The sequence below is a fragment of the Oncorhynchus kisutch genome, linkage group LG16 (genome assembly GCF_002021735.2).
Source record: "Oncorhynchus kisutch isolate 150728-3 linkage group LG16, Okis_V2, whole genome shotgun sequence".
Classification (NCBI taxonomy): Eukaryota; Metazoa; Chordata; class Actinopteri; order Salmoniformes; family Salmonidae; genus Oncorhynchus; species Oncorhynchus kisutch.
This window is the reverse complement of record NC_034189.2, coordinates 48,165,622-48,193,427: the sequence shown is the minus strand read 5'-3', so window position 1 is coordinate 48,193,427 and position 27,806 is coordinate 48,165,622. Positions and strand designations below refer to the sequence as shown.

The 27,806-nt window shown below is 46.1% G+C and overlaps 1 protein-coding gene across 1 annotated transcript in view; it reads left to right on the top strand.

Moving 5' to 3' along the window:
- Positions 1 to 27,806, top strand: part of LOC116354015 (probable phospholipid-transporting ATPase IH) — a 49,416-nt gene that overhangs the window by 17,800 nt on the left and 3,810 nt on the right. The window contains exons 2-11 of the mRNA XM_031792710.1: positions 18,088 to 18,210; positions 18,735 to 18,824; positions 18,954 to 19,142; positions 19,907 to 20,035; positions 20,357 to 20,460; positions 20,575 to 20,625; positions 20,743 to 20,807; positions 24,702 to 24,783; positions 26,787 to 26,937; positions 27,672 to 27,806. The exon at positions 27,672 to 27,806 is cut by the window's right edge and continues 63 nt beyond it. Coding sequence (XP_031648570.1) covers positions 18,088 to 18,210; positions 18,735 to 18,824; positions 18,954 to 19,142; positions 19,907 to 20,035; positions 20,357 to 20,460; positions 20,575 to 20,625; positions 20,743 to 20,807; positions 24,702 to 24,783; positions 26,787 to 26,937; positions 27,672 to 27,806 — 1,119 coding nt within the window. The remainder of the gene's footprint in view (positions 1 to 18,087; positions 18,211 to 18,734; positions 18,825 to 18,953; positions 19,143 to 19,906; positions 20,036 to 20,356; positions 20,461 to 20,574; positions 20,626 to 20,742; positions 20,808 to 24,701; positions 24,784 to 26,786; positions 26,938 to 27,671) is intronic.

Below are 27,806 nucleotides of genomic sequence, written 5' to 3'. Positions count from 1 at the left end.
TCTTCAGTTCGTTCCAGTCATGGGCAGCAGAGAACTGGAGGGAAAGGCTGCCAAAGGAAGAATTGGCTTTGGGGGTGATCAGTGAGATATACCTGCTGGAGCGCGTGCTACGAGTGGGTGCTGCTATGGTGACCAGTGAGCTGAGACAAGGCAGGGCTTTACCTAGCAGAGACTTGTAGATGACCTGGAGCCAGTGGGTTTGGCGACGAGTATGAAGCGAGTGCCAGCCAACGAGATCATACAGGTCGCAGTGGTGGGTAGTATATGGGGCTGTGGTGACAAAACGGATGGCACTGTGATAGACTGCATCCAATTTGTTGAGTAGAGTGTTGGAGGCTATTTTGTAAATGACATCGCCGAAGTCGAGGATTGGTAGGATTGTCAGTCACTCTATCAGAGAAGTAGTTGGTGAACCAGACGAGGCAATCATTTGAGAAACCAAGGCTGTTGAGTCTGCCGATAAGAACGTGGTGATTCGAAAGCGAGTCGAAAGCCTTGGCCAGGTCGATGAATACGGCTGCACAATGTCTCTTATCGATGGCGGTTATGATATCTTTTAGGACCTTGAGCGTTGCTGAGGTGCACCCATGACCAGCTCTGAAACCAGATTGCATAGCGGAGAAGGTACGGTGGGAATCGAAATGGTCAGTAATAATTTTTTTTACCTGGCTTTCGAAGACCTTAGAAAGGCAGAGTAGGATAGATATAGGTCTGTAGCAGTTTGGGGCTAGAGTGTCTCCCCCTTTGAAGAGGGGGATGACCGCGGCAGCTTTCCAATCTTTGGGAATCTCAGACGATACGAAAGAGAGGTTGAACAGGCCAGTAATAAGGGTTGCAACAATTTCGGCAGATCATTTTAGAAAGAGAGGGTCCAGATTGTCTAGCCCGGTTGATTTGTAGGGGTCCAGATTTTGCAGCTCTTTCAGAACATCAGCTATCTGGATTTGGGTGAAGGAGAAATGGGGAGGCTTGGGTGAGATACTGTGGGGGGTGCAGGGCTGTTGATCGGGGTAGGGGTAGCCAGGTGGAAAGCATGGCCAGCCGTAGAAAAATGCTTATCGAAATTCTCAATTATAGTGGATTTATCGGTGGTGACAGTGTTTCCTAGCCTCAGTGCAGTGGGCAGCTGGGAGGAGGTGCTCTTATTCTCCATGGACTTTACAGTGTCCCAGAACTTTTTTGAGTTTGTGCTACAGGATGCAAATTTCTGCTTAAACAAGCTAGCCTTAGCTTTTCTAACTGCCTGTGTATATTGGTTCCTAACTTCCCTGAAAAGTTGCATATCACGGGGGCCATTCGATGCTAATGCAGAACGCCACAGATGTTTTTGTGCTGGTCAAGGGCAGTCAGGTCTGGAGAAAACCAGGGGCTATATCTGTTCCTGGTTCTACATTTGTTGAATGGGGCCATTTAAGATGGTGAGGAAGGCACTTTTAAAGAATAACCAGGCATCCTCTACTGACAGGATGAGGTCAATATCATTCCAGGATATCTGGGCCAGGTCGATTAGAAAGGCCTGCTCGCTGAAGTGTTTTAGGGAGCGTTTGACAGTGATGAGGGGTGGTCGTTTGACCGCAGACCCATTACGGATGCAGGCAATGAGGCAGTGATCGCTGAGATTTTTGTTGAAAACAGCAGAGGTATATTTGGAGGGCAAGTTGGTTAGGATGATATCTATGAGGGTGCCCGTGTTTATGGCTTTTGGGGTTGTACCTGGTGGGTTCATTGATAATTTGTGTGAGATTGAGGGCGTCAAATTTAGATTGTAGAATGGCCGGGGTGTTAAGCATGTCCCAGTTTAGGTCACCTAGCAGCACTGGAGCTGTCCTGTACTGAGTCTTACAGCAGACTACTGCATGGATGAGGTGTTATTTAATTAACACTAGGCTACACATTCTATGAACCACATGTGTGGAATGCAGTTAGTACCTAGGCCTATGTTTCGTCATGCCCCAAATGTCATTTCACTGCAACATTACAATTCCATATACGTAGCTAAAAGACTTACTGTATGTGCAACTATTAAATGTAGTCTGACTATTTAATGTAACAGTCACCTTCAGTGTGCAGGAGTATTGATGATATGTCAGCAGTGTAGTTATGGCATTCCATAGTTGGGCTGGTTCAGTGTGACATAAAGACTAATGGGAACCTGGAGCAGGTATTACGTAATAGCCACACCCTGGCTTCCTCTCCTCCTCTTGTCTCCTTTCCTCTTCAGTGAGATGAAACAACTGGGACAGGCGAGATGTTTCCTCCAAAGACAATCTCTCATGGAATGTTTACACTCCTTAGGTCACTGTTAGCTCATGGCTGGGAAACAGTGCAGTGTCATGCAATACCATTCAACTGGAAAACTCAAGCGTGTCTCTGTGTAATGAGTGACTCAGCTGGTAGTACTATAGTTCTCTGGGCTCAGTGCTCTGTCTCCCACAGTAACAGTGGGGAGGGGAGGAGAGGAGGGGGGGGGGAGGGGAGGACGGGAGGGGAGGAGAGGAGGGGATGACGGGAGGGGAGGAGAGGACGGGAGGGGAGGACTGGAGGGGAGGAGAGGAGAGGACGGGAGGGGAGGAGAGGAGAGGATGGGAGGGGAGGAGAGGACAGGAGGGGAGGAGAGGATAGGAGGGGAGGGGAGGAGAGGACGGGAGGGGAGGAGAGGATAGGAGAGGAGAGGACGGGAGGGGAGGAGAGGATAGGAGAGGAGGGGACGGGAGGGGAGGGGAGGAGGGGACGGGAGGGGAGGAGGGGACGGGAGGGGAGGAGAGGATAGGACGGGAGGAGAGGACGGGAGGGGAGGGGAGGATAGGACGGGAGGGGAGGAGAGGATAGGACGGGAGGGGAGGAGAGGATAGGATGGGAGGGGAGGAGAGGATAGGATGGGAGGAGGGGACGGGAGGAGGAGATGAGAGGAGGGGAGGAGAGTGTACCTGCTGTTGCATGTAGTAGCTCCTAGATCTACATTTTATTTAACCTTTATTTAACTAGGCAAGTCAGTTAAGAACAATTCTTATTTACAGTGATGGCCTACCTAGAGGCAAAAGGCCTCCTGCGGGGATGGGGGCTGGGATACAAAAAAAGTGTTTATATATACATATATAGGGACAAAACACACAACACTACATAAAGAGAGGCCTAAGACAACAACATAGCATGGTAGCAACACAAAACATGGTACAAACATTATTGGGCACAGACAGCAACACAAAGGGCAAGAGGTAGAGACAACAATACATCATGTAAATCAACCACAACTGTCAGTAAGAGTGTCCAGGATTGAGTCTTTTAAATGAAGAGATTGAGATAAAAATGTCCAGTTTGAGTGTTTGTTGCAGCTCATTCCAGTCGCTAGCTGCAGCGAACTGAAAAGACGAGCGGCCCAGGGATGTGTGTGCTTTGGGGACCTTTAACAGAATGTGACTTATCAGAACGGGTGTTGTATGTGGAGGATGAGGGCTGCAGTAGATATCTCAGATAGGGGGGAGTGAGGCTTAAGAGGGTTTTATGAATAAGCATCAACCAGTGGGTCTTGCGACGGGTATACAGAGATGACCAGTTTACAGAGGAGTATAGAGTGCAGTGATGTGTCCTATAAGGAGCATTGGTGACAAATCTGATGGCCGAATGGTAAAGAACATCTAGCCGCTCGAGAGCACTGGGGATGACAGAAATTATATTACCTTCTATTACCTCTGCACATTGATCATTACCATCCTGCCTCTCTATGTATCAATTACTACAATCCTCCAGTTCAGGCTGGCGCTGGAGAAGGGAATGGTTTCTTTCTTTATCTCTCTCTCTCCTGCTCTCTCTCTCTAGCCAGTTGATGTTATGTTTCTACAGAGGTGAGGTCAGGTGAGGTGAGCTCACCACACACGTGCAGGACTGGAGCTAAACACGTAGTCAGCCTGAGATCTCTCAACTGGTGGAGCCAAACCAAACACACTGACAGAGGCACGTATGCTCGGGGACTGTTGTTCCACGCCGTGGAGAGGGTGTTGATTTCAGATTACCACACGGTCGCCTAGAATGAGTCACACCAACCATCTCAGTTCACCCCGTACATGGAACACAATTCTGACACGCTAACATCTTGGTTGGTTGTTTTGAAAATCAGCCTGGCCTCCAGACAGAGCCTGATGGTTACTATAATAGCAGGAACAGCCATATGAAGGTGCAGGGGGGCTGGGGAGGCCTGATCTCTCAACACGTTGGCACGGTCACACTTTCAAAATGCAACAGTCAGTGAGGGACGACAAAGCCCTGGGGGATCTCACATGGTCAGCCTGGCAGCTCGTCCAGATTGAGTCTTATAGACTGGCCTGCCTGGCTGCCTGCCTGGCTGCCTGCCTCTGCTCTGCTTTGCTCTCAGGGGTTTAAGTGATTATAGTTTGATGTCGTCTACTTTACATGGCCTCTCTCACACACACACACACACTGTCGTGTCTTTGGCTATGCCGGATTAAGTGATATGACATGCTATTCTATAAAATAATTTCTCCGTAATTAATATTACCTGATTGAGCTAATCATGTAAATGTAATTAACTAGAGAGTCGGGCACCACAAAATAATATTTATAGAGCTGTTATCTTCCGAATAAACTTTTAAAGACCTAGTAATATTTTACATCAATAGCAGTCAATATTAATCGTCATCTTAATTCAGTCTCATCTGAAAGTTGTAAATTCTTGGTTATCTGCACGAACCCTGGCTAACAAATTGAATCAGCAATACAAAATTGGGCTTAATTATTTATTGACTAAATACCTAACTAATCACACAGAATTACAGACATTTAAATCATAACTTGATTACAAATTACGTCAAAAAGGAAAACGTCCCTAGCGGGTGGAACAGATATGACAGCTGGTTACACAAAAGAAAAGGGTCTGGGTTTGAGTGAAAGAGCGGGAAGACTGAGGAACAAAGGGCAAAGCTGTTCTATCGTAAATACAGTATCTAATGCATTCTAAATTACCGCCCATTTGGAAAAGGAAAATGCAATAAATATTTACTCTGAGCTGCGCTTCAGGAGGTTGGTGGTAGATGGAAGGCCGTGTTGCCCAACCGAGTCCTTTGTCCTTTGAAGAATGTCTCTGCTGGAAAATTGAATGCGTTGTAGTAACTTTGTTGTGTGGAAGACGGGATACTCTGTCTGTTCCTTCCTAACCCTCGTTTGCAGCGGCTGTTGCTAACTCAAAGGCTAGGAGGTATCACTTCTGTAGTGAATAAGAGTTCAAAGTTCATACCATTCGCAACCAAAGCTCACGCTGATGTTGGCTTTGTTCTGTAGTTATCTGAAACATTCTGACATCGGACCGTCGTCCTCACGTCCTCGGAACAGGAGGTTACATTGTCGTCAAGGGCTTATATAGGAAGGGAGAGGAGGGCGTGTTTGACAAGTTTTATAGCCCATGTCCCTTCACAGGGGCGGGCCACTGATTGATTGAGCAGAGCCCTATCTTATGAAAACCCAAATCTCACATTTTAGAAGCTAAAATCACATTTCATCCCATCACAAATAATTTCATATTCAAACATTTAAATTGAACAACAAATCCATGTGAATCCGATAACTCTGATGTGTAGACTTTCCACTGTAGAGTTTATGCATTGATCATTGATCATTGATGAGAATGTCTCAGATGACAACCGAACTGACATCATATTCATTAAGTACCACCACATATGTTCCATTGGTCAGATTACCAGAATATAGTTAATTTCCCCCCACCTTCTGATGTTCCCAGAATCTCTATGTTAACCAAGGGTTTTGCAAATGTAACATCAATAGGGTAGAGAGAGGAAAAAGGGGGAAAGAGGTATTTATGACTGTCAAACCTACCCCCCAGGCCAACGTCATGACAACACACACACACACACACACACAAACACACATAGGGTTAATGGCTGCTGAAACATCTGGCCAACCACGCTGGCTGTGCACACGCACCCAAACACACACATCTTCACTAGCACACACACCCTGCACATCTGGCCTACCATGCTTCTGGGCTCAGTAAAGCCTATTAGCTGTGTTACCAGGACCAGAGGGCTGGCCCCTATGGTCCCACAGAGAGGGGAAGAAGGTATAGACAGAAACACAATGGTAGATCAGGCCTGTTTTGCATTCCCTTTTCCCTTTGCAAATCACTCCAATGGGTAGATGTACAGTATGTGAAAGAGCCACATGGTAAAGAGTCGTGACCGCATATTAGCTTCATGTTGTTTTGCATCATGCTGTTATACATAGTGACCCTGAGGCCGTGGCAGTAAGGCAGTTGATGTATTGTGGATCAGTCTGAGCTTGTTTGGTAGGGCTGTTTATCTCCAGGCAGTACAAGACACTGACAGATGGAGGCCACAGCAGGGGTGTAATCTGTGGGGTGTAATCAACCCACAGACAGAGTACAGTAAGGCCCATCTGCAGAGCTACAGAGTTCAGCTAACTATCCTCCATTTTGACTCGGAACGTTCCCATGACAATAACATTCTAAGTGGTCCCTCTACAATTTGATTGTTTTGGAACCACAGAGCTTTTCCAAAGCTTGGACTGAAAAACAGAAAGGTTATGGCTTTCTCAGGAGTTGTCAAGATTCTAGTCATCTTGAGCAGGACTCCCTGGAGATTTGGTGATTTACAGTAAGTTCTAAATGGCTCGGACAGAGAGAAAAGAGAGAGCGGAGACAACAGATGAACACAGGTACCTTGGAAGCAGTCTGTGGTGAAAATCCTTTTCTCCTTGGCTTCCCTTGCCTGCCAACACATTCCTCTCCTAATCTCTGGAGCAACAGGGAGACCTGAATCGCACACACATATGCACACGGGCCCACACACACACGCACACACACACACACACATACACACACACACACACACACACACACACACACACACACACACACACACACACACACACACACACACACACACACACACACACACACACACACACACGGGCACAGACACACAAATACGCATACGTATGCACACACTCATTCATGCAGTCACGCTGTGTGTTGTGTGTCGGCATATCGTTTGACTTGTTGCCCATGTGACAATGCTATTTACCCAGCTCTTGTCTCTGCCTGTCTTCCTCCCTGATATTTCAAGCCTGCGAGACGGTCAGCTATAGAAGAGCTGGGGACTGGACAGTAGAGATTCTCCTTATCTCTCTACCTCAGAACTTACATTAAATGACCTTCTCTATTCTCTGTTCCATTGTTCCTAGCTACCTAGTGTTTCACCCTCTGTGATGGTGACATAAATAGATCACCACTTGTATCTGTTTTTATCAGTTCTCGAGCTAGCGTATCTGTTATGGCTATATGGTTGGAAGTGTGGGTGTATTGTACAACACCCTGTTATCTTTCACACACTTTCACACAACCTTGTGTAGTGGGGGACAGTAACACACTTTAACAGCCTGTTTTTATCTGAAACCCGTCTAACCACAACATAGTGTTGCTGTGCTGTTCATTGCCCAGTGAGTGTTGTTGGATTGGTCCCTGGTCTCTCTGTGTGACTGCAAATGGACCAGCAGGCAGTCATGTCCAAGAGTGAGTGAGGCTGAAATGTAATCTCCCCCGTTCAACCCCAACTCCCCCCTCACTCCCTCCTCTCCCCCCTCTCCCCCTTAATGCTGCTGTCGATAGTCAGCCTGTATCTTCATTGATGCTTCCCATCAAATATTAACACGGCGTCTCCCTTCTTTATTTTGCTCGCTCTCTACTGAGGCGGCATTACAACATCTAAGTGCCTGTGCATTAGAATCCAGGAATTGTCCCAGCAGTGGGGGATGGGTTGTCCTGCACTTCCTGTTTATGACAATTACAGCACTGTTTCCACCAGTGTAACTGTTACTGTCACTGTCTAGTATATTAACTGTAATTCACTAAACACATTCCTACACTTACAGTACCAGTCAAGAGGTTGGACACACCTACTCATTCAAGGGTTTCTCTTTATTTGTACTATTTTCTATATTGTAGAATAATAGGGAAGACATCAAAAAAGTGTTAAACAAATCTAAATATATTTTAGATTCTTCAAAGTTGTCACCCTTTGCCTTGATGTCAGCTTTGCACACACTTGGCATTCTCTCAACCAGCTTCACCTGGAATGCTTTTCCAGCAGTCTTAAAGGAGTTCCCACATATGCTGAGCACTTGTTGGCTGCTTTTCCTTTACTCTACGGTCCAACTCATCCCAAACCATCTCAATTGGGTTGAGGTCAGGTGATTGCAGAGGCCAGGTCATCTGATGCAGCACTCCATCACTCTTCTTCTTGGTCAAATAGCTCTTATACAGCCTGGAGGTGTTTTGGGTCATTGTCCTGTTGGAAAACAAATGATAGTGGGACTAAGTGCAAACCAGATGGGATGGCGTATCGCTGCAGAATGCTGTGGTAGCCATGCTGGTTAAGTGTGCCTTGAATTGTAAATAAATCACCAACAGTGTCACCAGCAAAGCACCCCCACACCATCACACCTCCTACACCCTGCTTCATGGTGAGAACCAAACAATGCGGAGATCATCCGTTCACCTACTCTGCGTCTCACAAAGACACTGCGGTTGGAACCAAAAATCTCAAATTTGGACTCATCAGACCAAAGGACAGATTTCCACCGGTCTAATGTTCATTGTGTGTATTTCTTGGCCCAAGACAGTCTCTTCTTATTATTGGTCTTCTTTAGTAGTGGTTTCTTTGCAGCAATTCGACCACGAAGGCCTGATTCACGCTGTCTCCTCTGAACAGTTGATGTTGAGATGTGTCTGTTACCTGAACTCTTTGAACCATTTATTTGGGCTGTAATTCCTGAGGCTGGTAACTCTCTAATGAACTTATCCTCTGCAGCAGAGGTAACTCAGGGTCTTCCTTTCCTGTGGCGGTCCTCATGAGAGCCAGTTTCATCATAGCGCTTGATGGTTTTTGTGACTGCACTTGAAGTAACTTTCAAAGTTCTTGAAATTTTCCGTATTGACTGACCTTCATGTCTTAAAGTAATGATGGACTGTCGTTTCTCTTTGCTTATTTGAGCTGTTCTTGCCATAATATGGACTTGGTCTTTTACCAAATAGGGCTATTTTCTGTATACCACCCCTACCTTGTCACAACACAACTGATTGGCTCAAACGCATTAAGAAGGAAAGAAACTCCACAAATGAACTTTTAACGAGGCACACCTGTTAATTGAAATGCATTCCACGTGACTACCTCATGAGGCTGGTTGAGAGAATGCCAAGAGTGTGCAAAGCTGTCATCAAAGCAAAGGGTGGCTATTTGAAGAATCTCAAATTATAAAATATATATATTTTTTCACGTTTTTTTTTTAAATCATATTTTGTACACATTTTTGGTTACTACATGTAAAATTATTTTGATATTTTTAACACTTTGTTTTGCTTACTACAAGATTCCGTATGTGTTATTTCATATGTGTTTTGACATCTTCACTATTATTCTATAATGTAGAAAATTGTAAAAATGAAGAAAAATCCTTGAATGAATATGTGTCCAAACTTTTGACTGGTACTATATATCCCACAGAACAGTGGTTCACAAATTGGTGGGTTGGGGTAACCTTAATTGAGTTTGACTGATTACTTTTGGAATGAGATTGTGGACTGGAAACTGGTTAGAAATATGATTCTGGTTGACTTGGAAGGTCACAGGAAACTACTTCAGATAAACCATGTAAAAAACAATCACTGCCAATGAATTCACAAAAGGCTTCAGGAATAGCGTCCTCCCCATTAGGGAATGAGGCTAAATGTATCCTCCTGCTACTGAACAGTGACAGGAAGTCCTTGGTTATCAAAAGGAAGCGGTGACTGATCCTTTAAAGGGGCGGCCATTGAGAAGCAGGGAGAAAGTCAATGCGTCCACTAAGTGACGACGACAGAGAAAAAGCGGCCACTTTGTCTAATAGCAAAAGGTTCTCCATTGATTTTTGTCTCCCCATGTTTTTCCCTTTAACTATAAATACGCTCCCGTCCTGAAACCTGACCCAGCACTAACTATTAAAACCTCTAGAATAGAAGAAGTCTAGTATTACATCCGGCTGGATCAGAAGTCGGCGTTAATCGTGGGACTTTGATTTTATTAGACGCAGACTGGTCTTAATGCAAAATGTCTTAAAACTCTAAAAGCTTAAATGTAATCAGTAAAATAATGTTGTCGGCTTAGCACTATATAAACGGTTGTCTGTGGCGGGAGAGAGAGAGGGGCTGGGCTGGAACAGAGACTCTAATAAGGTTAGAGATGCATTACCTGGGGAGGCGACATTACAGAACACTGAGTTCCTGGGAGGACGATTGAACTGTCATCTACAGTATGATAAAGCACATAATAAAGCCTTACTCTGCCTTCTTAACAACGCTATCAGCAAGACAGGTCCTGCAGGCCCCAGTTCTGTCCAGTTGTTTGGTCAGGTGACACAAAGAAGGACTTAGGAAAATTACAATTGGCCCAGAACAGGGCAGGGCGGCTGGATGTAGACAGAGAGCTAGCATTAATCATATGCAAGTCAATCTCTCCCGGCTGAAAGTGGAGGAGATTGACTTCATCACTACTTGTTTTTGTAAGAGGTGTTGACAAGCTGAATGCACTGAGCTTATCTGTTTAAACTACTAGCTCACAGCTCAGACACCCATGCATACCACACAATACATGCCACCAGAGGTCTCTTCACAGTCCCCAAGTCCAGAACAGACTATGGGAGGCTCACAGTACTACATAGAGCCATGACTACATGGAACTCTATTCCACACTGTACACCTTATAGAACAGCTGGACTGTGAAGAGAGACACATGCATACACACACACACATGATAACATACGCACTATACACACACATACACATGGGTTTTGTGTTGTAGATATGTGGTAGTAGAGTAGGGGTCTGAGGGCACATGGTGTGTTGTGAAATGTGTTGTGAAATGTATTGTAATGTTTTTAAAATTGTATATAACTGCCTTAATTTCACTGGTCCCCAGGAAGAGTAGCTGCTGCCTTGGCAGGAACTAACGGGGATCCTTAATAAACTCCAGGAAGAGTAGCTGCTGCCTTGGCAGGAACTAACAGGGATCCTTAATAAACTCCAGGAAGAGTAGCTGCTGCCTTGGCAGGAACTAACGGGGATCCTTAATAAACCCCAGGAAGAGTAGCTGCTGCCTTGGCAGGAACTAACGGGGATCCTTAATAAACCCCAGGAAGAGTAGCTGCTGCCTTGGCAGGAACTAACGGGGATCCTTAATAAATACAAAAGCAATGAGTGGCACTTACAGGGTCAGAGTTCACCCAGACATAAAGGTTTTCAGATGTTTTTCATACATCCAAATCTACAGTAAATACCTAAATGCTTCAGACCTCAGGTGAATGAGAAATCACACCATCTAACTCCATTCAAATCTTGATATTACAAATGAATTTGACCGTGCCAAATTTGATTGAATATTTACCAGCATGATTTAGAATATCGGTCACTGACGAACAGGGCCATATGTTAAACTGAGCCGACCATGAACAGGCAAATGGAGTGATTAGAAGAGGTCAGTAGCGGGCCACGGGGCCTAGTGTGAGAGAACAGAGGAGTGTGTTAGAACACGAGGAGAGGGCTTGATTCAAACCCAGTGAAGAGACTATACTAGGCCAGTGGTATAATGGCATGCAGTGCCTAAGTTCCAAATGGAATGCTGAAAGAGGTCAGGCTGACCCTGCAGTCAGAGATCTAATCAGTGATTGTTGTGGACATTCTCACCAGCGTTCCTCTAGTCCAGTCCTCCAGTACCCCCAACAACATACATTTTTGTTGTAGCCCCAGACAAGCAGACCTGATTCATCTCATTGAGGGCCTGAGGATTAGTTGATAAACTGAATAAGGTCTGCGTGTCTGGGGCTCCAATATAAATATGTACTGTTGGGGGTACTGGAGATGGGGAAACATTGGACTAGAGTATAGTTGGTTAGGAAGCCTACAACAGTCATTGATTTGATCTCTCTGACTGCAGTCAGGCTGACCTCTTTCAGCCTTCCATTTGCATAGCATTATACCACTTACTCTGCTAACCAGAATGACCCCTGGTTGGGGATGACCATGTATGGAATTACAAGTATCAATGGTTACTGAATCTGTATTCCTCTCCCACTTGATGTTTCAGTAAGCAAAACCGCCCACTGTCTTAGACCCCCAACTGTCTTGGATCCCCAATTATCCTACACCCCCAACTATTGTACTGTACTGTACAGTGGCAACAGTGTTGTCTTCTATAGAATGGAGGAAGCCCAGCTAGCACATAACGTTCTGTGAACCATACGTTTCTTAGAGCTTGGTGAGAGCGTGGGTTGTCCTATGGTTGTTTTGCATTAAACATTCCCATAATGTTTCCTCGTGATTCTATTAAAAGTAATGTTCTCAAATGGTTCAGAGAATATTAAGAAGTAACCTTTCTCTATGGGAATTTCAGTACCTCAACACAATGTTTTCTCCAGGTTTCCTCGTGGTTATATTAAAAGTCATGTTCTCAGAATATTAAGAAACGATTCCATAAAAATAAAGAAAACATTAGTAACGTTCAAAGAACGTTGTAGGAATGTTATTTAAAAACATTTACATTCCGTTCTCAGCGTCAACAAAACTGTTTGAATCGGTCCTCTATCTTAAGTGATTTTAATGAGTGAGTGTTTCCTTTGAAATAGGGTTTGAATAGTCTAAAATGAACAGCTTTGTATGAGTAAAAAAGACACATGTCATGCTAGCTGCATCCTGGTGGTGCAGTGGACTAATTCAATGGATAGAGAACAGAAGATCATAGGTTTGAATCTCACTAACGCCATGCCACAATAAAAATGAATGTGTTTGCATGATCAATGCCTAAGCACATGAATTTCCATGTGTTCTGTCTATGCTGGGAGTTCAAAACCATTAAACTAAGCAGTCTTATTGAAACATCTTCTTAGAACGTTATTTAATTGCCTTCAAATAACCTAGAATTTCCATTCTCAGATTGTTAATAAAACCTCCCAGGACAACTTTCAGGGAATCATAGATAAACGTTCTCAGAACCTCCCTGCAACCTAAAAATGTATGTTCCCAGATGAGGCAAAATTTGAACTTCCGTTCTCAGAACGTTAAAAACAAAAAAAAGTTTTAATCATCAGGAAACTCATGGCTTTGTTCCCACAACTTCCAAGGAACCAAAAGTGCCAACTGGGAGGAAGCAGATGGGGTGAGAGAGAGATGTGTGGGAGAGTAGGTCAGGAGGTAGACAGAGAGGAGTGGGCCAGAAGAGGTCAGGAGGTAGACAGAGAGGAGTGGGCCAGTAGAGGTCAGGAGGCAGACAGAGAGGAGGGGGCCAGAAGAGGTCAGGAGGTAGACAGAGAGGAGTGGGCCAGAAGAGGGCAGGAGGTAGATAGAGAGGAGTGGGCCAGAAGAGGGCAGGAGGTAGATAGACAGGAGTGGGCCAGAAGAGGGCAGGAGATAGATAGACAGGAGTGGGCCAGAAGAGGGCAGGAGATAGATAGACAGGAGTGGGCCAGAAGAGGGCAGGAGGTAGATAGACAGGAGTCTATATCAGCAGACATGCCATGATGATATGCCATGTACAAGAGATAGTGGTCCTGTACCAATACTAAAGGCACTCTTCCCTTCTCCACCACTTAGTAGTCTAATCACAGATCCCACACCTTACTGGATGGGTGAAAACAATGTAGAGGAACTCTTATTTTCACCTATCCTGTCATGTTCCGTCAGTGTTTACTGGTTCCCGTCAGGCAGGGAGGATGTGCAGTATTTATGCGTGGGCTTGTACCCTCACTAACGTTGCCCCGCCCCATGTTCTAACAGGAACAGGAGTTTGTGTCTTTAATGTGCTATTTCTTAGAGGATATATTTTACAGCCTGGGGGAGAAAATCTGCTTTGGAAGAGGGTTGTTCTTTAGAATAGAATATAGAATATAGAATTTATCATCCATAAAGTCAATAGGTTCATTTGGTTCTAGTTGTGTGGATGTCTCAACGGCTGCAGTCTGTACCCGTTGTTTCTCTGGTTGAGGGTGACTCCCTTTCCTCTGTCAGGCAGAGGACAATACAGAGTTCATGGTAGAAGTTGCCTCCTCTCGGTCTCTCTCTCGCTCTCACACCCGCTCTTTCTCTCGTGACTCATCTGAGATAGGGAGTGGTGTATGTCTGAGAGTGAGCTTAGGGAGCAAGATAAATGTTGGGATTGTGAAAAGGAAAGAGAAAGCAAGAGTGTGGGCTGACCGTGAGAGAGAGCGGACCTGCTCTTATCGTGAGAGAGGAGATCCCAGCTGTACCCAGTCTGCTGCGGATACACACAACAGAAGGCTGCTCCTCTCTCCTCTCTCTTCCTCATGCTAGGTCTTCTCTCATCTCTTCTGCTGCTCAGATCACCAAAGCAGGCCAGCTACGGCTGCATCTCAGTAGTCTATAGTGGTATTCTCCACTCTTAACCCTTTGATTGGTGAACCAGCATCATCAGGATACTAGAACATTTTGCCACTATAGAATATTGGGATCTACCCCCAGAATCACCAGTCAAAGGGTAAAGAGACTAGAAGAGGGTGCCACTATAGACTACTGAGATGCACCAATTCAAACCTCCACAGGCTCAATGATCCAGAGGTGGAGTCTCCTCCTGTCCTGTCTGAGGTGTGTATAGGACAGGTGAGTTCAAAATAGCTGAACACTAGTGGGCGTGACCAGAGTAGTCTAGGAGGCTAGGAGTGCTCAGTGAATTAACCCCACAAGACATGGCTGGAAACTAGGGCACGTTGCTAGGGAAAAACAATCCTATTCCCTGGACACAGGATTACCGTCACCTCTTTTTATACTGCAGCAGGAGATGTGTGTGTGTGTGTGTGTGTGTGTGTGTGTGTGTGTGTGTGTGTGTGTGTGTGTGTGTGTGTGTGTGTGTGTGTGTGTGTGTGTGTGTGTGTGTGTGTGTGTGTGTAATGTCTGTTTGTCTGGGCAAGGGGATGTCAACAGCAACAAGCTGACGAGGAGGCTATAAGCCAATAAGAGAGTATTGTTGACAGCTGTAGTATAGTAGTACTATGGTGGAGAGCAGAGTGGGAGGTCTGCTTAGAGAGGCTTAGTGGACACACACACACAGGTTCTTTGTTCAGTCTTTAGGCTGCATTCCTCTGTTCCATGAATGAAATCATGTAGGGCACTAGGGCTGAACGTTTTATAAGAGAGATACACTGCCCAGGACAAGATTAGTAAAAAAGGTTCAGTTTTGTTACAGTACATTGTGATGCAACAACAATACTGTATGGTGAAACTGTAAGCCCGATTGTCCCTGTGCCATTTAGCAGACACTTTTATCCAAAGCGACTTCCAGACATGCGTGCAGACATTTCTATGTATTTGTGGTCCCGGGAATCAAACCCACTATCCTGGTGTTAGAAACGCGATGCTCTGCCAACTGAACTACAAAGGACTAATTCATTAACAAGAGCTAACGGATGTTTAATCTGCTTGGCCGATATACCACAGTGCCCTCTGTGGGTAAAAATAATATCTAAAGGTATGTTAGCCTGTACTCGCCCCACTTACATAACCGCTAGCTAAAGATGCTAATGCTACACATGCTGGCTCAATGTAATCCCTGTCAAATGGGATGGATGGGTGGACCCGTGGTGCGGTATGGTGCGGTATCACCTCACACTGGCCTCTTATGAACCACAGCTTACCAGAGCCTGGATGGCTGAACACATTTGCTTGTCTTACAGGTCATACTGAAAAACCACACTGGCCACTCTGACCTTTTAAATAGCTGAGGTTTGATTGATTAGGTATGCAGAGTAGCAACCGTTCAGGTGTTGATAAGATCATTCCCTGCAGCCTCTGTCTGGCTCCAGTGAGTGTGTCTACAGAAAGAACCAGGTCGGACTGTATCTTAGGCTAGTGGAACTGTATCTTAGGCTAGGTTGGCTGTATCTTAGGCTAATGGAACTGTATCTTAGGCTAGTGGAACTGTATCTTAGGCTAGTGGAACTGTATCTTAGGCTAGGTCGGCTGTATCTTAGGCTAGTGGAACTGTATCTTAGGCTAGTGGAACTGTATCTTAGGCTAGTGGAACTGTATCTTAGGCTAGTGGAACTGTATCTTAGGCTAGTGGAACTGTATCTTAGGCTAGGTTGGCTGTATCTTAGGCTAGTGGAACTGTATCTTAGGCTAGGTCGACTGTACCTTAGGCTAGGTTGGCTGTATCTTAGGCTAGTGGAACTGTATCTTAGGCTAGTGGAACTGTATCTTAGGCTAGGTTGGCTGTATCTTAGGCTAGTGGAACTGTATCTTAGGCTAGGTCGACTGTACCTTAGGCTAGGTTGGCTGTATCTTAGGCTAGTGGAACTGTATCTTAGGCTAGTGGAACTGTATCTTAGGCTAGTGGAACTGTATCTTAGGCTAGGTCGGCTGTATCTTAGGCTAGTGGAACTGTATGTTAGGCTAGTGGAACTGTATCTTAGGCTAGGTCGACTGTATCTTAGGCTAGGTCGGCTGTATCTTAGGCTAGTGGAACTGTATCTTAGGCTAGGTGGAACTGTATCTTAGGCTAGTGGAACTGTACCTTAGGCTAGGTCGGCTGTACCTTAGGCTAGGTCGGCTGTACCTTAGGCTAGGTCGACTGTACCTTAGGCTAGGTCGACTGTATCTTAGGCTAGGTCGGCTGTTTCTTAGGCTAGTTCGGCTGTATCTAAGGCTAGGTCGACTGTACCTTAGGCTAGGTCGGCTGTACCTTAGGCTAGGTCGGCTGTATCTTAGGCTAGGTCGACTGTATCTTAGGCTAGGTCGGCTGTATCTTAGGCTAGGTATGGTGTATTTGTAAGAATGCAAGAAGGATGGTTGAAGGTTTCCAGTACAAGGTTTCCAGTTCAGGATATTTATTAACTAATTTAAAAAGGCACCGCAAACGGACACAGGAGCACATGGGCGGTAGGATGGCGATATGGAACGGCTTGAAAGGCCGGTAGGTAAGGTTTTGGTCTGGAGGGAATACAAAGGGGACATAGATACAAGACAAAGTGGCATAACTAAGGAGACATACAAAGTATAACATGCTAACCAAACAAAGGACATGACCAATATCCATGGAACAGGATATACACCATATTCAGACAAAGGAGGTATTCTAAGGAAAGCATTATATAAACGCTCTGATTGGCAATAAACATACAGGCTAGAAAGTTAGCGTTAGAATGCCCAGAACTGGGCGCCCGGCTCACACCCGGGTGGTAGCCCGGTTCTAAATGGAATGCAGTCAATGCTAACCCAGTTCACTTGGGGGATTATTCCGGGGGAATAATCAAATCCTCTCAGTGTCTCTCTGTCTGGGCTTGTCCAGATTCTTGAGCTGGCTCACTGGTGATAAACAGACATGGGCAAACATGTAGCACTCTACTGGACGCAACCCATTTAGTAACTTAAGGCTCAGCGAGTAAGGAAATTACTTTAAGATTATATTATATTTGATTTCCCTCTTTTTAAAAATATTTGATTCTGTTTGATCAGATTCTATTCTATTTGACTATTCCAGACAGGTGTGAAATCAGTGGGTTGACCTTCCTGTGGTGTTGTGGTGTGTGTTGGTGTGTGTTTGTATGTAGGCGTGTGTCATAGTTAGTGTTGAATGGGAGAGTTATTGTAAGGTGAATGGCTTGTAGCCAACACTAATTTATCATTCCCCACCCGGTTACATGACTCAGAGCCCTTACTCACTGCTACTGGAGGTCTGTTGTGTTGTGTTTGTTAGGTCGCCACTTTATTACACTCAACACAGTCATTTATACTGTTTGCCACTGTAATGCTATTGTGTCTGCCAGACTGTCTCTGCATTCAACAACACTAATCAAGTTTGGTGAGACAAAGACATGTTGTCTGGAGCAGGAAGCAACTGCCTGACAACCAGCCAGTCAGGCCCCCAGCCAGGCAATGAGGCTACATTTGTTGCCCCTGTGTCTTCTCCTGTCCTGTCCTGACCTGCCCTGATTTGTCCTGTCATGATCTGACCTGACCTGTGTGCTGACCTGGCATTGACCTTTTACGTCTTGACCTCTGTGCAGTGTGCTGGAGAGGAGAACTGGGTGGACACCAGGACGGTGTACATCGGAAACAAGGAGCCCCCACCGGGAGCGGAGGCCTACATTCCCCAGAGATACCCCGACAACCGCATCATCTCCTCCAAGGTGAGAACCACAACCATGCTACAACCACATTACAACCACGTTATAACCACGTTACAACCATGTTATAACCACGTTATAACCATGTTACAACCACATTACAACCACATTATAACCATGTTACAACCATGTTATAACCACGTTATAACCACATTACAACCATGTTATAACCACGTTACAACCATGTTATAACCACGTTATAACCACATTACAACCATGTTATAACCATGCTACAATCACGTTATAACCACGTTACAACCATGTTACAACCACATTACAACCACGTTATAACCATGTTACAACCACGTTATAACATGCTACAACTACATTACAACCACGTTATAACCATGTTACAACAATGCTACAACCACATTACAACCACGTTATAACCACATTACAACCATGCTTCAACCACATTACAACCACATTATAACCATGTTACAACCACGTTATAACCACATTACAACCATGTTACAACCACATTACAACCATGTTATAACCATTTGCTGTTGCTTCCCTTTCCACAGTACACCTTCTGGAATTTTGTTCCGAAGAATTTGTTTGAGCAGTTTAGAAGAATTGCCAATTTCTACTTCCTCATCATATTTCTTGTCCAGGTCAGATCTTGACTGGTAGATTCAATTTGAGTCCATTTAAGGCTTAGTTGGCAAGAAATATAAATCTGTCAAACGCATAAGTTTCAGATAACAATAGATCATTCTCTCTTTCTCTCTCGCCCTCTTCAGTTGATAATTGACACTCCCACCAGTCCCATCACCAGCGGACTACCTCTCTTCTTTGTCATCACTGTCACGGCCATCAAACAGGGCTATGAGGACTGGCTCAGGCACAAAGCAGACAATGCTATTAACCAGTGTCCTGTGCACGAGGTGCAGCATGGGAAGGTGATCAGGAAACAGAGTCGTAAGCTGAGGGTACGTATCATCCTACAGCTGAAAATGACCAGGGATCAAACCTGGGTTCTTTGGATCAGACCCACATATTAAGGTGTATTTTGAGTCGCGACCCCTCATAAGGGTTGAGCAGAGAAAAATTTTTGGCAGCGGAGAGAACATTTTTCAATTTTAAAGCTAATTTCCTGCAATTCTACACATTTTTGTCATGGAGCTGAGAGAGAATTGTGCAGTTTTTAAGCACATTTCCTGCATATTTTAACATGGCTAATGCTGTGTTCTTATGCTCAAATCATTCTAACACAATCTATGGGGGCCTCATTGTCTAGTTTTATTTTGTTGATTGTAAGTGCTCAAAGATTCTTGACTATTATATAAAATATATATAGGTCCATTATCTTTTCTACACACTTTCTATTTGGTTTTAATTGTTTACATTTCCAATTTTTAAGTAAAATGTTTTGCAATGCACAACAAATGTCATCCCGCAACCAACCTGGACCCCCAGTGACCCACACGTGGGTCCAACCCACATGCTTTAGGCAACTCAAGACTGTGTTATCCTATTGAGCTAAAGACATCTCTCTCATGCTCTAACTTCCAACCCACCCATTCACCCTTCCTTCCTTCCTTCCTTCCTTCCTTCCTTCCTTCCTTCCTTCCTTCCTTCCTTCCTTCCTTCCTTCCTTCCTTCCTTCCTTCCTTCCTTCCTTCCTTCCTTCCTTCCTTCCTTCCTTCCTTCCTTCCTTCCTTCCTTCCTTCCTTCCTTCCTCCCTCTCTCCCAGGTGGGTGATGTGGTGCTGATCAAGGAAGATGAGACGTTCCCCTGTGACCTCATCCTTCTCTCTACCAGTAGGGAGGACGGGACCTGTTTTGTCACTACAGCCAGTCTGGACGGGGAGTCCAGTCACAAGGTAACACTACACTCTGACTGAGAGAGAGGAGGAGGGAGATGGGAGAGGTGGCTGAGGCAGAGATAAAGAAAGAATGGGATAGAGTTGAGGGAGAACAGAATAGTGAAGAGAGAGAGAGCGTGGGAGACAGGGGAAAGAGAGGAAAGAGTGAGTGAGAGTGAGTGAGAGAGAGGGGTGAGTGTGTATGTGAGGGATATAGACAGATGGAGCGAAATGGAGAGAGAGTGTTTGTTTTCTGTTTCATTAGAGGGGTAATGTGAGATGCGTCTTGGCTCGCTGTGTTCTTGATCTCGCTGTGACTCCCTCCATCTCTCCACAAAGACCTACTATGCTGTGCAGGACACTAAGGCCTTCATCACAGAGGAGGATTTCGATACTCTACAGGCTTCTATTGAATGTGAACAACCACAACCAGACCTCTACAAGTGAGTGACAAAACTGCACACAACACTGCATCCAGACAATCAGTACAGGTTGTATAGAGAAAAACAACGCAAAACACACCAACTCACACATGCATTCCCTCTCTCCTTGGACAGATTTGTGGGCCGAATCAATATTTATTCGGACAGAAACGAGCCCATCGCGAGGTAAATCCATACCCAGGAAATTGACTCCAAATTCAGGAAGTCATTGCTCGTGTGTTTGCACAGAAACATTTTTTGAAGTGTATTCTAACAAAGAAGTGTGTTCTGTGTTTTCTTCAGGCCTTTAGGATCTGAGAACCTACTTCTCAGAGGGGCGACACTGAAAAACACACAGCACATATATGGTAAGACACCACACTGGGCGACCTTGTAATGACATCACTAATAGAATCTAAAGACACCACACTGGGCGACCTTGTAATGACATCACTAATAGAATCTAAAGACACCACACTGGGCGACCTTGTAATGACATCACTAATAGAATCTAAAGACACCACACTGGGCGACCTTGTAATGACATCACTAATAGAATCTAAAGACACCACACTGGGCGACCTTGTAATGACATCACTAATAGAATCTAAAGACACCACACTGGGCGACCTTGTAATGACATCACTAATAGAATCTAAAGACACCACACTGGGCGACCTTGTAATGACATCACTAATAGAATCTAAAGACACTACACTGGGCGACCTTGTAATGACATCACTTATAGAATCTAAAGACACCACACTGGGTGACCTTGTAATGACATCACTTATAGAATCTAAAGACACCACACTGGGTGACCTTGTAATGACATCACTAATAGAATCTAAAGACACTACACTGGGCGACCTTGTAATGACATCACTTATAGAATCTAAAGACACTACACTGGGCGACCTTGTAATGACATCACTAATAGAATCTAAAGACATCACACTGGGCGACCTTGTAATGACATCACTAATAGAATCTAAAGACACCACACTGGGTGACCTTGTAATGACATCACTAATAGAATCTAAAGACACCACACTGGGCGACCTTGTAATGACATCACTTATAGAATCTAAAGACATCACACTGGGCGACCTTGTAATGACATCACTTATAGAATCTAAAGACACCACACTGGGCGACCTTGTAATGACATCACTAATAGAATCTAAAGACACCACACTGGGCGACCTTGTAATGACATCACTAATAGAATCTAAAGACACCACACTGGGCGACCTTGTAATGACATCACTAATAGAATCTAAAGACACCACACTGGGCGACCTTGTAATAACATCACTAATAGAATCTAAAGACACCACACTGGGCGACCTTGTAATGACATCACTAATAGAATCTAAAGACACCACACTGGGCGACCTTGTAATGACATCACTAATAGAATCTAAAGACACCACACTGGGCGACCTTGTAATGACATCACTAATAGAATCTAAAGACACCACACTGGGCGACCTTGTAATAACATCACTAATAGAATCTAAAGACACCACACTGGGCGACCTTGTAATGACATCACTAATAGAATCTAAAGACACTACGCTGGGCGACCTTGTAATGACATCACTAATAGAATCTAAAGACACCACACTGGGCGACCTTGTAATGACATCACTAATAGAATCTAAAGACACTACACTGGGCGACCTTGTAATGACATCACTAATAGAATCTAAAGACACTACACTGGGCGACCTTGTAATGACATCACTTATAGAATCTAAAGACACCACACTGGGTGACCTTGTAATGACATCACTAATAGAATCTAAAGACACCACACTGGGCGACCTTGTAATGACATCACTAATAGAATCTAAAGACACTACACTGGGCAACCTTGTAATGACATCACTAATAGAATCTAAAGACACCACACTGGGCGACCTTGTAATGACATCACTAATAGAATCTAAAGACACTACACTGGGCGACCTTGTAATGACATCACTAATAGAATCTAAAGACACTACACTGGGCGACCTTGTAATGACATCACTTATAGAATCTAAAGACACCACACTGGGTGACCTTGTAATGACATCACTAATAGAATCTAAAGACACTACACTGGGCGACCTTGTAATGACATCACTTATAGAATCTAAAGACACTACACTGGGCGACCTTGTAATGACATCACTAATAGAATCTAAAGACACCACACTGGGTGACCTTGTAATGACATCACTAATAGAATCTAAAGACACTACACTGGGCGACCTTGTAATGACATCACTTATAGAATCTAAAGACACTACACTGGGCGACCTTGTAATGACATCACTAATAGAATCTAAAGACATCACACTGGGCGACCTTGTAATGACATCACTAATAGAATCTAAAGACACCACACTGGGTGACCTTGTAATGACATCACTAATAGAATCTAAAGACACCACACTGGGCGACCTTGTAATGACATCACTTATAGAATCTAAAGACATCACACTGGGCGACCTTGTAATGACATCACTTATAGAATCTAAAGACACCACACTGGGCGACCTTGTAATGACATCACTAATAGAATCTAAAGACACCACACTGGGCGACCTTGTAATGACATCACTAATAGAATCTAAAGACACCACACTGGGCGACCTTGTAATGACATCACTAATAGAATCTAAAGACACCACACTGGGCGACCTTGTAATAACATCACTAATAGAATCTAAAGACACCACACTGGGCGACCTTGTAATGACATCACTAATAGAATCTAAAGACACCACACTGGGCGACCTTGTAATGACATCACTAATAGAATCTAAAGACACCACACTGGGCGACCTTGTAATGACATCACTAATAGAATCTAAAGACACCACACTGGGCGACCTTGTAATAACATCACTAATAGAATCTAAAGACACCACACTGGGCGACCTTGTAATGACATCACTAATAGAATCTAAAGACACTACGCTGGGCGACCTTGTAATGACATCACTAATAGAATCTAAAGACACCACACTGGGCGACCTTGTAATGACATCACTAATAGAATCTAAAGACACTACACTGGGCGACCTTGTAATGACATCACTAATAGAATCTAAAGACACTACACTGGGCGACCTTGTAATGACATCACTTATAGAATCTAAAGACACCACACTGGGTGACCTTGTAATGACATCACTAATAGAATCTAAAGACACCACACTGGGCGACCTTGTAATGACATCACTAATAGAATCTAAAGACACTACACTGGGCAACCTTGTAATGACATCACTAATAGAATCTAAAGACACCACACTGGGCGACCTTGTAATGACATCACTAATAGAATCTAAAGACACTACACTGGGCGACCTTGTAATGACATCACTAATAGAATCTAAAGACACTACACTGGGCGACCTTGTAATGACATCACTTATAGAATCTAAAGACACCACACTGGGTGACCTTGTAATGACATCACTAATAGAATCTAAAGACACTACACTGGGCGACCTTGTAATGACATCACTTATAGAATCTAAAGACACTACACTGGGCGACCTTGTAATGACATCACTAATAGAATCTAAAGACATCACACTGGGCGATCTTGTAATGACATCACTAATAGAATCTAAAGACACCACACTGGGTGACCTTGTAATGACATCACTAATAGAATCTAAAGACACCACACTGGGCGACCTTGTAATGACATCACTTATAGAATCTAAAGACATCACACTGGGCGACCTTGTAATGACATCACTTATAGAATCTAAAGACACTACACTGGGCGACCTTGTAATGACATCACTTATAGAATCTAAAATAGATTCCTAGTTTTCATTCATATAATGGGTTTGGAATGATTAGAGGTTCCTTTCCAAATCATTAAGTTCCTGTGTTCACACTGTGGGTTGTATATTGAGGCTAGCTGCTGAGGCCTGTACAGACCTGTATGAGTGAGAATATTGCTAACTGTCAAGCAGGAATGCAGTCATTACACTGCATGAGATGACATGACTGCAAGCCAAATCTTATTATGAAATCAGATGAGTGTGATGGGAGTTGATTTCACAGATAATTGTAGGACACCATGATAGTATTCAGTACCGACAGAGACTTGTCAGATCTGACTGATATTATTGTCATCAGGGCTGCATCTCAATATTACAGTGTCGTTCCCGTTCCTAGTCTCTTTTCTTCATCTTCACAGATGTGAAATGTCTCCCCAAGTTGACCCTCTGGTTTGTGTCTCCTAGCTGTTGCCATCTACACTGGTATGGAGACCAAGATGGCGCTCAACTACCAGTCCAAGTCCCAGAAACGCTCTGCAGTGGAGAAGTAAGGCCCACCAACACGGTTGTGTTTTCTACTGTATGATGCATGTTTACCATGTTTCCAGACAGGTTCACTTAACGTTAATTGCCATCTAATTGCATCATATCCGTTTCCCCCTAAAGACCCATTCAGATCGTCCACCCTTCCTGAAGACATTCTTATGTAATTTCCTCTGCATCTGTCTCCCCTCCTCTCTGTCGTCCCTCCTCTCTGTCTCCCGTCCTCTCTGTCATCCCTCCTCTCTGTCTCCCCTCCTCTCTGTCATCCCTCCTCTCTGTCTCCCCTCCTCTCTGTCTCCCCTCCTCTCTGTCTCCCCTCCTCTCTGTCATCCCTCCTCTCTGTCTCCCCTCCTCTCTGTCATCCCTCCTCTCTGTCTCCCCTCCTCTCTGTCATCCCTCCTCTCTGTCTCCCCTCCTCTCTGTCTCCTCCCTCTCTGTCGGGTTCCCCTCTCTGTCTCCCCCCTTTCTATCTCCCCCTCTCTGTCTCTCCTCCCCTCTCTCTCTCCTCCCCTCTCTCTCTCCCCCTCTCTCTCTCCCCCTCTCTGTCTCCCCCTCTCTGTCTCCCCCCTCTCTGTCTCCCCCCTCTCTGTCTGCCCCCCCTCTCTGTCTCTGCCCCCCCTCTCTGTCTCTCCCCCCTCTCTGTCTCCCCCCCTCTCTGTCTTCCCCCCTCTCTGTCTCCTCCCCTCTCTGTCTCTCCTCCCCTCTGTCTCTCCTCCCCTCTGTCTCTCCTCCCCTCTCTGTCTCCCCCCTCTCTGTCTCCCCCCTCTCTGTCTCCCCCCCCTCTCTCTCCCCCCTCTCTGTATCTCCTCCCCTCTCTGTCTCCCCCTCTCTGTCTCTCCTCCCCTCTCTCTCTCCCCCTCTCTGTCTCCCCCCTCTCTGTCTCCCCCCCTCTCTGTCTCCCCCCTCTCTGTCTGCCCCCCCTCTCTGTCTCTCCTCCCCTCTCTGTCTCCCCCCTCTGTCTCTCCTCCCCTCTCTGTCTCTCCTCCCCTCTCTGTCTCTCCTCCCCTCTCTGTCTCTCCCCCCTCTCTGTCTCCCCCCCCTCTCTGTCTCCCCCCTCTCTGTCTCTCCCCCTCTCTCTCCCCCCTCTCTGTCTCTCCTCCCCTCTCTGTCTCTCCCCCTCTCTGTCTCCCCCCCCTCTCTGTCTCCCCCCTCTCTGTCTCTCCCCCCTCTCTCTCCCCCCCTCTCTGTCTCTCCTCCCCTCTCTGTCTCCCCCCCTCTCTGTCTCTCCTCCCCTCTCTGTCTCTGCCCCCCCTCTCTGTCTCTCCCCCCTCTCTGTCCCCCCCCTCTCTGTCTTCCCCCCTGTCTGTCTTCCCCCCCTCTCTGTCTCCCCCCCCTCTCTGTCTCCCCCCCTCTGTCTCTCCTCCCCTCTCTGTCTCCCCCCTTTCTGTCTCTCCTCCCCTCTCTCTCTCCCCCTCTCTGTCTCCCCCCTCTCTGTCTCCTCCCTCTCTCTCTGCCCCCCCTCTCTGTCTTTGCCCCCCCTCTCTGTCTCCCCCCCTCTGTCTTCCCCCCTCTCTGTCTTCCCCCCCTCTATGTCTCCCCCCCTCTGTCTCTCCTCCCCTCTCTGTCTCCCCCCTTTCTATCTCCCCCCTCTCTGTCTCTCCTCCCCTCTTTCTCTCCCCCTCTCTGTCCTCCCCCCTCTCTGTCTCCCCCCTCTCTGTCTCCCCCCTCTCTGTCTCCCCCCTCTCTGTCTGCCCCCCCCTCTCTGTCTCTGCCCCCCCTCTCTGTCTCCCCCCCTCTCTGTCTCCCCCCCTCTGTCTTCCCCCCTCTCTGTCTCCCCCCTCTCTGTCTCCCCCCCTCTCTGTCTCTCCCCCCCTCTCTCTCCCCCCTCTCTATCTCTCCTCCCCTCTCTGTCTCCCCCTCTCTGTCTCTCCCCCCTCTCTGTCTCTCCTCCCCTCTCTGTCGCCCCCCTTTCTATTTCCCCCCTCTCTGTCTCCCCCCCCCTCTCTCTCCTCCCCTCTCTGTCTCCCCCCTCTCTGTCTCCCCCTCCTCTCTGTCTCCCCCCTCCAGGTCAATGAATGCGTATCTGATAGTGTACCTGTGCATCCTGATCAGCAAGGCTCTGATCAACACAGTGCTGAAGTATGTGTGGCAGGCTGACCCAGACAAAGATGAGCCCTTCTACAACCAGAAGACTGACACAGAGAGGCAACGCCATATAGTAGGTTATAAAACTACAATCATTTTTATGCAATAGCTGATGTTTTTTTTACCTCTCACTTTCTCTTTCTCTCTCTCTCCCTGTCACCTCTGACTGTCCCTCCCCCTCCCTCCTCATACCTCCCTCCCTCCTCTCTCTCTCCCTGTCACCTCTGACTGTCCCTCCCCCCTCCCTCCTCATACCTCCCTCCCTCCTCTCTCTCTCCCTGTCACCTCTGACTGTCCCTCCTCCCCCTCTCCCTCCTCATACCTCCCTCCCTCCTCTCTCTCTCCCGGTCACCTCTGACTGTCCCCCCTCCCCCCCCCCTCCTCATACCTCCCTCCCTCCTCTCTCTCTCTCCCTGTCACCTCTGACTGTCCCTCCTCCCCCCTCTCCCTCCTCATACCTCCCTCTCTCTCTCCCTGTCACCTCTGACTGTCCCTCCTCCCCCCTCTCCCTCCTCATACCTCCCTCCCTCCTCTCTCTCTCCCTGTCACCTCTGACTGTCCCACCTCCCCCTCATACCTCCCTCCTCTCTCTCTCCCTCCTCTCTCTCTCCCTGTCCCTCTGACTGTCCCTTCTCCCCCTCTCCCTCCTCATACCTCCCTCCCCTCTCTCTCCCTGTCACCTCTGACTGTCCCTCCTCCCCCTCATACCTCCCTCCTCTCTCTCTCCCTCCTCTCTCTCTCCCTGTCCCCTCTGACTGTCCCTTCTCCCCCTCTCCCTCCTCATACCTCCCTCCTCTCTCTCTCCAGTTGATCCGGGCGTTCACAGACTTCCTGGCCTTCATGGTGTTGTTTAATTACATCATCCCCGTGTCCATGTACGTTACCGTGGAGATGCAGAAGTTCCTGGGGTCCTACTTCATCATGTGGGATGATGAGATGTTT